General features: G+C 44.3%; 1 protein-coding gene across 1 annotated transcript; it reads right to left on the bottom strand.

The window, feature by feature from the left end:
* Window positions 1-2783: 2783 nt before the first annotated feature.
* On the bottom strand, window positions 2784-11925 carry LOC149317684 (mas-related G protein-coupled receptor member H-like). Its single transcript, XM_089518406.1, has 2 exons — window positions 11891-11925; window positions 2784-4024 (listed from the first exon to the last, which is right to left on the bottom strand). Exons 1-2 carry the CDS (start codon window positions 11923-11925, stop codon window positions 2992-2994), a joined length of 1068 nt encoding a protein of 355 aa, XP_089374532.1. The 3' UTR covers window positions 2784-2991.
* Window positions 11926-11952: the final 27 nt, after the last annotated feature.

Here is an 11952-nt window from a genome sequence, read left to right as displayed (position 1 = left end):
CCAAAGAAAAAGGAGAGGAACAATTACTTCCTAAAATCATGAATAAATAAATAGACACATATAAAGATAAGCAATATAATGACATTTAAAAATAGTCCATTACCATTTTGGGTAAGAGTCTGACTAAGCAGTTTGGCCAAAGAATTTACATAGGATATATCCTGGAACTGAGCTTTGGAAATCCTTTGCACTTAATGAGAAAGACGGTCTTTGATGAGGAATAATTTTAAAGGGAAGGGCAAGTGCCCCCAATGAAGAGAAGAAGTCAGCATCAGTAAAAGGTATCAGATATGGAATATCCTACCTTTGTCCAATTACATCTATTTGTTCACAAGTAGGACTAGAGAAGACACAGATGTTCTCCTTCCTGAATGCCAGGAATCCAGTCACACATTCTCTTTAGTGCATTGTGAAGACTGTGTCCATCCAAGGATGAATAAAACAAGCTTGGCAGAGAATATCAGACGGATGTTTTATATTTGTTGAGCAAGGGAGGGGCACAAACATTACATAATGACAGTGTTTCAGAGAAATCCATTAGTTGGACCCACAGTAACCACAGGCATCCTGCTGGTTCTGCTGGATATTTCAGAAATCCCCTGTGTGAATGAAAAGTGATTTGCATTATTTTTCAAATGCAAAAGAAATGGGCACTTCAGGCCCAGATGGTTTTTCAAAGCATGGTACCATGTTTTGTATATTCTGGAAATGGAATTTCTAGTGCTTTCAACTTTGTGTCTTGTAAAGTGTTTTGCTACCAGTTATTCTCTCATATTGAGTCTACAGTGGGATAAAATAACATGGAATACCAAGCTGAGCCACCATGCCAGATACAATGGGAAGAAGTGAGGGCAAATTATGGCTATGAGTTTGCAGTTCTTAGGAACATTACATGTGGGTAGTATTCACAGGTATGCCTTTTAATATGTCACAGTTCTGAAGGGTGTGTGTACCACCTTTGCAAAATTCCACAGCCTTTGAACCATTCAAAAGGAGCCCTGGTGGCACAGTGGTTAAATGCCATAATGCCATAAATTCAATCCCAGAGGGCTCCAAGGTCAACTCAGCCTTCCATCTTTTCAGAGGTTAGTAAAATGAATACCCAGCTTGCTGGGGGCAATTGGCTTACACATTGTAAACTATTTAGGGAGTGTTAGTTCACTGATAAGTGATAGAAAAATGTACTTGCTATTGCTATTGATCCATTAAAAGGGTAGGCTTTCACCTTTCTGTCCATCACAGTAAGATGGGGTGACTGGGTACAAAGAGTACAGCAAACATTAAACAAAATTACAAAGAACGGAGGTTTTGAAGAAAGGGCACAGGGCCCATTTGCACCACTAGGGATGTGCCATTCAGTCATTGCAGTTTGTAAGCATACACATTTTTGATTTCACAGACCCTTTCAATTGTACGAACATTGCACAATTTTTTCTTAAAAAAACTTTTTCAATCCATTCTTCATGTTGTTTATGAAGCAGCTTTTTATTTTACAAAGGCGGGGTACAGACCGCCGATTTGCGGCGGTCTGCCGCCGCCGCCAGTAGGTCCGCGGGGGAGCCGGAGCCTTCAGACGGCCCGACTCCCGCGCGGACCGAAAAAGAAGCTCCAAAATGGAGCTTCTTTTTCCGTCGCGTTTGCGACGTAGCGAGGCGTCCGATACGTCAAGATGGCGGCGCCCATGTGGAAGGGGCGCCGCCATCTTGTCCGTATAGAATACGTACTAGGGTTAGGGGGGTGCGGAAGCACCGCCCCTTCCTAACCCTAGTACGTATTCTATACGTACTAAATGGCGGTGTGTATCCCGCCAGTGTAACATTAAGATTAAAAAAAAAAAGAGGACCAGAGGGCAAAACATATTGGTCGCACTATCCAAGTGGAGTGTTGGGAGAGAGCATAGGGCCAGGATTTGAAATTTATGCTATGTATGGACTTAAAAGAGAATTGCAATGAGATAGTGCACAGATGGTATCTCACCCGAAATAAATTGGCAAAGATAACGCAAGAGGAAAATGGCAAATGCTGGAAGTGTGGAAGAACGAAGTAATATTATTCCACCTTTGGTGGACATGCCCATTAGCAGCCCAATTCTGGGAAAGGATACATAACTCCTTTCAAACAATACTTCAAATTCAAATCAAACTTATGCCAGAGTGCTTCTTGCTAAATATCGTAGAAGGGAAAGAAGAGTTAAAATTTATTTTATATTTAATCACGGTCACCAGACTAATATATGCACAAAAATGGAAAGGGGTGAAATACCAACAGTTGATAACTGGCTTTAAAATGTTTGGAGATGATCAAACCAGATAGGCTGACAATCTTATTAAATGGTAAATTGAGTGAAGGTTGGAATAGAGATTGGGAATCATTATTAAACTTTTGTAAAACAAAATGGACTATTTGATAGTTTAAAGTCTAACTTAATGAATGAATTCATGATGTAATTAGGTAATAGTCTAAGAAAAAGCCAATACAAAGTCAGGTGACTAGAAGATAAAAGAACTATAAAATAAAATTTTAAAATGAATATGATAAAATGATCTCTTATGAAATAATACAAAGGTGGGGAAAAGACTTAGCTAGAATACAGATTCAGGATGATGCATAAATATGGTAAGAAACACAGATTCACAATGTGCACTGTAAAAATATAATTATTAGCAGAAATATATGGATACGACAGTAATGAAGCAAACTAAGAAAGAACCTGAATTTACAATTGCTTTATTTTGAGCCAAACTGAATATCTAATCTGTTGTATAGAAAGGAGAGGGGGGAGTATTATATAAACAAAGATAAAAGGGCAACAATGTGAGTTACACATAGGGAAATATGACATTTATAAAGTATGTAATATGCTATGTATTGTACAATAGTTAATATTTGTTGTTAAATCATTGTTGTTCTTAAAATAATAATAAAAAATTACAAATTACAAAGAGGACCAGTGAACATTAGCAATGTGTCCTAAATGTCCATAAAATGGTATCAAATGCCAGTTTCACTTGTGGTGTTCTGCTCTTCTTTATGTTCATGCTCATCCTTGAAAACCCTCTGGAGTGCCACCTTCATGGACCCCCTGGGCTGACCCTTCTTTTGCCTCCTCCCAACTAAGAAATAAATCAGAGGATTAATGCTGCTGTTCAGAGAAGCACAGGCAAAACCAGTGGCCATTAGGCTGGAAAGAGAGGTATGATAATAATGTGCTATATAGAACGCATTAAGTGGTAAAGCAAAGATGATGAAGAAAAGGAGAGCAAGCAAGATGGCTGTGACAAGCTTCCCACGCCGGTGTTGTTTTGGTTTACACCAGATGTGAATGACCAGGGTGAGAGTGGAGGCAACCATAATAGGAGCACAAAGTGAAACATTGACTATCAGTGGATACAAAAGTGGAGAATTCCCAAAGTTCTGAGTCCGAAGGAGGGTGAAGTGAATTCCAGAGAGCAGGGAAGAGAGGATCCAGATTAGGGTACAAACAATAGTAGATAAGCGAGGTGGTCGGTGGCAACGATGCCACAATGGGAAGAGGACAGCCACAAACCTGTCAATACTGATGGCTGCCAGGAGAAATTGGCTGGTAGAATATGTGAGGAAAAAAAGCTCCAAAAATATTAGGAAGAAAAGAGAGAAAATATTGATTCCACGATACTGATCCACTAACATCACAAAAGCATTGCTGGTTGTCAGAAAGATAAGGACCCCAAAGTCAGCAATGGAGAGGTTCAGGATGTAGGTGGTGAAAGGATTCCTCTTTATGCAGAAGCCAAGAAGCCAAATGACCATTCCATTTCCCAGAAGTCCCAAAAGGCAGATGATAACAACAATGCTGTTGATAACAATTGTGGTTACACTGTCAGAAAGTAGATCATTAGTGCTGTTAATTGGATGCCCATTTGCCGTACTCCCATTTATGCCTGGGTAAGGTGTTAGACTGTTTTCAAAATCTCCAGAACCAATATCATTATTCATGTTTGTTAGGGGATAGGATACAACCTTGCTAATCTCTTCATAATGTTTCCTGTGAACAGAGAGAGAAAAAAGTGAATCCATTTTTATTATGGAATTTTCTCCACAAATAATGTGATTATGATTTTGATTCCCTCCCACATATTCATATAGTTTTGTCTCTTTGTCATTTGAGATCACATTATTATTATTATTATTATTATTATTATTATTAACCTTTATTTATGAAGCGCTGTAAATTTACACAGCGCTGTACATGCAATTTTTTTAGTTAGACGGTTCCCTGCCCTCAGGCTTACAATCTAAAAAGACATGACACAGAAGGAGAAGGGAGTGGTGACGGGAAAGGGTAAGAGGTCCAGCAGTTCCTCTCAACCTCCGAGGCCTGGACCAAGGCAGATGGACAGGAGGGAGGGCTTGGCTTCAAAATGGAAGGTTAATCATTATCCAGGGAAAATACATACTCACAAGTAGGATAATACATATACAGTACATAGCAATACAGGAAATGGATCAATAAACAGTCAACAACAGAACATCAGATAGTAAGCGACAATTATGCGATGTCTGGGAAGGCTTCTCTGAACAGGATGGTTTTCAACTCTGTTTTGAAGCTGGTTAAAGAAGTGATGACTCTTGCTTGTGGAGGAAGAAGGTTCCAGGAGTGAGGGGCAGCAAGTGAAAAGGGGCGAATCCGGGATGGGGCAGAGGAAATCCTGGGCTGAGACAGGAACCCTTGACTACCAGAACGGAGGGCCCGAGTGGGAAGGTGAGGAGAAAGAAGGTCTGATAAGTAAGGAGGGGCCAGTCCATGGAGGGCTTTGAATGTCGACAGCAGGAGCTTATACTGAATGCGGAAAGGGAGAGGGAGCCAGTGAAGGGATGCCAACACAGGAGAGATGTGGTCAGAGCGGTGGGTGGAAGTGATAATGCGTGCAGCTGAATGCTGGGCAGAGATTAAAGGACGGAGGTGAGAAAGAGGAAGTCCAGCCAGGAGGACATTACAGTAATCAAGTCGTGAGATCACTAGGGCATGGACCAGGATCTTGGCAGTAGAGGCGGAGAGATATGGTCGGATTTTGGCAATATTGTATAAAAAGAATCTACAAGCCTTGGCTGTGGTCTGGATCTGAGGGATACATGACAGAGAAGAGTCAAAGATAAAGCCAAGACTGCGGGCTTGCTGGACTGGTAGAATGGAAATGTTGTCCACAGAGACAGAAAAGGAGTGTTGAAGGGTGGACTTAGGCGGAAAGACAAGAAGCTCCGTCTTGGACATGTTGAGCTTCAAACGCCGATGGCGCATCCACTGCGAGACAGCTGTGAGGCAAGACGAGACTTGCTGTTCAAGCCTTGGAGAAAGGTCAGGGGCAGAAAGATACAGCTGGGTGTCATCGGCATACAGATGGTAGGAAAAGCCAAAAGAGCTGATGAGTTTTCCTAAGGACAGTGTGTAGAGAGAAAACAGAAGGGGACCCAGAACAGAGCCCTGGGGAACTCCAACAGATAAGGGAACAGGAGAAGAAGTCTGACCCCCTGCAATTCGTAGATTTGATATGTTAAAACAGTATCTAGTATACATTATTACATTAGTATATTATTTTGGTGTTTTAGTATATTATAGTGTTTATTGTGTTTTATTTATATTTGTTTATTATACTGGTGTATCTTGTTTTGCTCCTGTTTGTGTATCTTTGATGTTCTACCCTTTGGCGAGAAGGGTATTAAAAATAAACATTGTTATTTATTATTACTACCTTAATGTACTGCATAAATTATACTGAAAAACTGTTTATAGTACACCTCAGGGTTGTTTGGTTGGTTTAAAAGAGTCAGTTTCATATTTCATCCTGTTGCATGATATTTTAGGACTTCCTCCAGGAAGCTACAAGTCACGGGGCAGAATCATACACAGGTTCAGCTGAAACTTCACTTACAATTCTGCAGTTTGTTTGATTGTTGGTGGCAAATTAGTGGTATTTGGGTAACTGCTTGGGATCTCAGTTTTGAACCTGCCAAGGTGTTCATTGGAAGGCTGGTCTTTCTCATGTACTGGTGTATCCCATTATTTCCTTAACAATTCAAAACCAACTGAACTTTAACAAAGTGTTCTGTTCCAGAATCAAAAACATTTAATTAGTTATATCGTTTTTTGTGGCTTTTTCAGGCTATGTGGTCGTGTTCTGGAAGAGTCTATCCCAGAACACGGCCACATAGCCCGAAAAACCCACAAAAAGCTGTGGATGCTGGCCATGAAAGCCTTCGACTTCACATTCAATTAGTTGTTTTGCAGACAGGACAATATTTTCATTCAGGATTCCATGGGAAAGATGCATGCCATTTAAGATTAAATCCAAGAATAGTCAGAGTGTGTTTGTACAGACTCCCACATTATACTACTTTGTTCTGGATGAAGTGGTTGGAGAGCATATACTGTAGTATATAGATCAGGGGTAGGCAACCTTTTTGAGCCGGGGGCCGGGTTGCTGTCCCTGAGACAACTGGGGGGCCGAAAGGGGGGGGGGGAGCTTCCACCCTCTGGAGGCGGGGCCGCATGCCGGGGGTGGAGCTTCCACCCTCCAGGGGCAGGACCGCATGCTGGGGGCGGAGCTTCCATCCTCTGGGGTGGGACTGTGTGCCGGGGGTGGAGCTTCCACCCTCTGGGGGTGGGGCTGCATGCCAGGGGCGGAGCTTCCACCCTCTGGGGGCAGGGCTTTCTCTGCTCCCTTTCCCAACCTCCCGCTGTCTCAGAGACAGCTAGAAGGGGGGATTGGCAGAGGGGGTGACAGGCACGCGCCTGCTCCTCCTGCCCTTCCGTGGACCCCAGCTGCCTCTCAGAGAAGCAGTAAGGGCCCGTGAGAGGCAGGAGCAACAGGAGCGCGGCCCCAGCTCCTGTCCTTGGGGCTTTGCCAGGCCTGAGGTGTCCTCCGAAAGACACCTCAGGGCTGCCAAAGCCCCGTGGGGAGGAGGAGGCGTGTGCCTGCCCTCTCCTCCTTCGCCCCTTCTTTCAGCCGAAAGGGCTCCAAGGGGCCCTTTCAGCCGAAGGGGAAGGCCGAAACCACTCTCACTGTTAAAGCAGACCTTTTAGCATTGAAAGCACTGAAAATACACAGAAATGCACTTTGGAAAGTCACACTGTCTCACCTTCAGAAAGACTGCATGTCCCACAAACTGACATATCACCATCACTACCACTCTCATTGTAAATGCACACCTTTCAGCATTGAAAGCACTGAAAATACATAGAAATGCACTTTGGAAAGTCACACTGTCTCACCTTCAGAAAGACTGCATGTCCCACAAACTGACATATCACCATCACTACCACTCTCCTTGTAAAAGCACACCTTTCAGCATTGAAAGCACTGAAAATACACAGAAATGCACTTTGGAAAGTCACACTGTCTCACCTTCAGAAAGACTGCATGTCCCACTGACATATCACCATCACTACCACTCTCCTTGTAAAAGCACACCTTTCAGCATTGAAAGCACTGAAAATACATAGAAATGCACTTTGGAAAGTCACACTGTCTCACCTTCAGAAAGAGTGCATGTCCCACAAACTGACATATCACCCTCACTAACACTCTCCTTGTAAAAGCACACCTTTCAGCATTGAAAGCACTGAAAATACACAGAAATGCACTTTGGAAAGTCACACTGTCTCACCTTCAGAAAGACTGCATGTCCCACAAACTGACATATCACCATCACTACCACTCTCCTTGTAAAAGCACACCTTTCAGCATTGAAAGCACTGAAAATACACAGAAATGCACTTTGGAAAGTCACACTGTCTCACCTTCAGAAAGACTGCATGTCCCACAAACTGACATATCACCATCACTACCACTCTCATTGTAAATGCACACCTTTCAGCATTGAAAGCACTGAAAATACATAGAAATGCGCTTTGGAAAGTCACACTGTCTCACCTTCAGAAAGACTGCATGTCCCACAAACTGACATATCACCATCACTACCACTCTCCTTGTAAAAGCACACCTTTCAGCATTGAAAGCACTGAAAATACATAGAAATGCACTTTGGAAAGTCACACTGTCTCACCTTCAGAAAGAGTGCATGTCCCACAAACTGACATATCACCATCACTAACACTCTCCTTGTAAAAGCACACCTTTCAGCATTGAAAGCACTGAAAATACACAGAAATGCACTTTGGAAAGTCACACTGTCTCACCTTCAGAAAGACTGCATGTCCCACAAACTGACATATCACCATCACTACCACTCTCCTTGTAAAAGCACACCTTTCAGCATTGAAAGCACTGAAAATACACAGAAATGCACTTTGGAAAGTCACACTGTCTCACCTTCAGAAAGACTGCATGTCCCACAAACTGACATATCACCATCACTACCACTCTCATTGTAAATGCACACCTTTCAGCATTGAAAGCACTGAAAATACATAGAAATGCACTTTGGAAAGTCACACTGTCTCACCTTCAGAAAGACTGCATGTCCCACAAACTGACATATCACCATCACTACCACTCTCATTGTAAAAGCACACCTTTCAGCATTGAAAGCACTGAAAATACATAGAAATGCACTTTGGAAAGTCACACTGTCTCACCTTCAGAAAGACTGCATGTCTTCATCTTCCTTCTCCTCCTGCTCGCTCCTTCCTTCCTTCCTCCTTCTTCCTCCTCTTCTTCATCCTCCCTCCCTCCCTCCCTCCTCCTCTTGCTCCTTCTCTCCTTCCTTCCTCCTCCTTCCTCCTCTTCTTCATCCTCCCTCCCTCCCTCCTCCTCTTGCTCCTTCCTTCCTTCCTCCTTCTTCCTCCTCTTCTTCATCCTCCCTCCCTCCTCCTCTTGCTCCTTCCCTCCTTCCTTCCTCCTTCTTCCTCCTCCCTCCCTCCCTCCTCCTCCTGCTCCTTCCTTCCTTCCTCCTTCTTCCTCCTCTTCTTCATCCTCCCTCCCTCCCTCCCTCCTCCTCTTGCTCCTTCTCTCCTTCCTTCCTCCTCCTTCCTCCTCTTCTTCATCCTCCCTCACTCACTCCTCCTCTTGCTCCTTCCTTCCTCCTTCTTCCTCCTCTTCTTCATCCTCCCTCCCTCCTCCTCTTGCTCCTTCCCTCCTTCCTTCCTCCTTCTTCCTCCTCTTCTTCATCCTCCCTCCCTCCTACTCCTGCTCCTTCCTTCCTTCCTCCTTCTTCCTCCTCTTCTTCATCCTCCCTCCCTCCCTCCTCCTCTTGCTCCTTCCTTCCTTCCTCCTTCTTCCTCCTCTTCTTCCTCCTTCCTCTTCCCTTCCTCCCTCCTCCTCCTCCATTCTTCCTTCTTCCCCAGCGCTTGCCCCCGCCCCCTGGGAGGCCAGAGGCCATCCCAGGGGGCGGGGGGAAGGAGCGCTCCGGCGGCCCCAGCGCTTGCCCCCGCCCCCTGGGAGGCCAGAGGCCATCCCTGGGGGCGGGGGGAAGGAGCGCTCCGGCGGCCCCAGCGCTTGCCCCCCGCCCCCTGGGAGGCCAGAGGCCATCCCTGGGGGCGGGGGGAAGGAGCGCTCCGGCGGCCCCAGCGCTTGCCCCCGCCCCCTGGGAGGCCAGAGGCCATCCCTGGGGGCGGGGGGAAGGAGCGCTCCGGCGGCCCCAGTGCTTGCCCCCGCCCCCTGGGAGGCCAGAGGCCATCCCAGGGGGCGGGGAAACGGAGCGCTCCGGCGGCCCCAGCGCTTGCCCCCGCCCCCTGGGAGGCCAGAGGCCATCCCAGGGGGCGGGGAAACGGAGCGCTCCGGCGGCCCCAGTGCTTGCTGGGGCCCTGGGGCGGCGGCAAATCGGCGGCAGGGTCGGCCAGGGGCCGGTCCTACAGTGCTCGCGGGCCGCATCCGGCCCGCGGGCCGCAGGTTGCCGACCCATGATATAGATAGTATATAGGGCTCCACATTGTAGCTTCACAAGGCGCACAGTGTAGCTTCACAATGAGCTACGTGGAAAAAGTGAGAGTTATGTGGGAAAAGCAAGAGACAGGTGGAGGTCAGGAAAGGTCTGGGAAGTGGAGCAATGGGCACATGCATACCTGTCCCACCTCCTACCTGCTAGGTGCCAGGCAAAATGGCATTGCATGCCACTTCTGGCACGCATGCCATGGGTTCGCCATCATGGCTCTAGATTATTCCCTTCTTGGTTGGGCCAAGAACCTTTCCTTGTTTTCTCATATGTTCATATGTGATCAATGCAATTAAGGTTCACATAAGAACTGCTTTAGGTTTAACCCTGGAATGCCTGTATTACCCAGAAGCCTTTTAGAGTTGTAAAATGCTTCAAGCAGATGAGATTGACATGGATAATTGGTCAAGTGTAAAATGGCTAAGAATATGATAAGGGACAGGAGTGTGACTGTTTATAAGATTGTGTATAATGAATTAGCAGACATATGGACAACAGTGTGATCTGAGAGAACTTGGTTATGGTGATACAAGTATAATGTTACATGTTAACTGGTTTAGCAGGCTGATATTCTTATATGCATTAATTACTGCCAAGCCTGTTAAAGAGCTGAATAGAGAAATAAAATCCCTATGAATGTCCTGATGAATATGATGTGATGGATATATATGACTTAATATAAGATGCATTATACTGAATATAATGAAACAATAATGCCTTATGTATAATGTTATGAGATATACCTAAGCTGCAGTGCTTAGAAAATGCTATGACTGTGATTGTCCCTGAAGGGAATGTATGTGTATGTATACAGTGGGCCCTTGTTATCCACTGGGGTTTGGTTTCAGGAACCTGCATAGATAACAAAACCTGTTGATGCTCATGTCCCATTAAATCCAGTGGCATAGCAAAATGGTGTCCCTTATATAAACTGGCAAAAACAAGCTTGGCTATTTGAAATTTATACTTTTAAAATAATATTTTCAAGCCATGGATGGTTGAATCAGTGGATAAAATAATCTGTGGATAAGGAGGGTCGACTGTATATCAATGGATACTTTTAAGAAATACACTCATTCCCCCATATTTGTGGATTTGATATTTGTGGATTTGATTATTCACAGATTTGATTAATATGTTCTCTCTAGGAATCTCTAGGTCCTCCAGTGCAACTCTATGGTCAACTTTAACTAAAGTTGCACTGAAGGACCTAGAGATTCCCAGAGAGGTGTCCTCTCAGGTAAAAACATGGTGTTTTTGTTATTTAATTTTTTTCCATATTCATGGGGATCTTGTGCTCCTAACCCTAGCAAATATGAAGGGACAAGAGAATACCAAAAGAGTCTGTTTATTCCCAGGTAAATATTGTGGAACTTCAAAACTTGAAGATACTTAAGTACAATGTTGATTTTCTGACTGGTCTGGTTGAATCATGAAGCTGACATATTGTATGGCCAGAAGTTGATAAAGGTCACCAAGGAAGAATATAGAATTAGCTGACAAGTGGCAGGGACCCTAAATCCTTCAACTGAAGAGACAGGGGTGGGGAACATTACTGCATTATGTTGTATAATCATAAAAAATTGTGCAGTTATTATACATTTACACAATGTAATTATATAACATTATATAAGATTATATATAATAATTAATTAATAATTTGTTTTATTTATATACCGCTATTCCAAAGATCATAGCGGTGAACAGCAAGTAAGCTAATTTGCCCCCAACAGTCTGGGTACTCATTTTAGCGACCTCGGAAGGATGCAAGCCTGAGTCCAGCTTGCGCCCTTTTGCTGGTCTTGAACTCGCAACCTTGTGGTTTTGAGTGAATGGCTGCAGTACAGGCATTTAACCACTGCGCCACCAGGGCTCCCTATGCTATACTGCTGAGAGCCACTTCAACAGTTGAACAGTCTCTAGCAGGAAATATGTTTCTTCCTCTTCCTCCTGAAAGGTATTGAAATATTATAGTAATGAATACCTGTGATGTAATTAAGGAATTAATTCACATACTTACCAAAGATTTACCACATTATCTCGATAAGATGGCATCGTGCCTCTCATGTCCCTAGAAGTGGG

Source organism: Sceloporus occidentalis, unplaced genomic scaffold, assembly GCF_023333645.1.
Source record: "Sceloporus occidentalis isolate IW3139 unplaced genomic scaffold, rSceOcc1.0.p SCAF_3, whole genome shotgun sequence".
NCBI lineage: Eukaryota > Metazoa > Chordata > Lepidosauria > Squamata > Phrynosomatidae > Sceloporus > Sceloporus occidentalis.
This window is presented reverse-complemented; position numbering and strand designations above follow the sequence as displayed.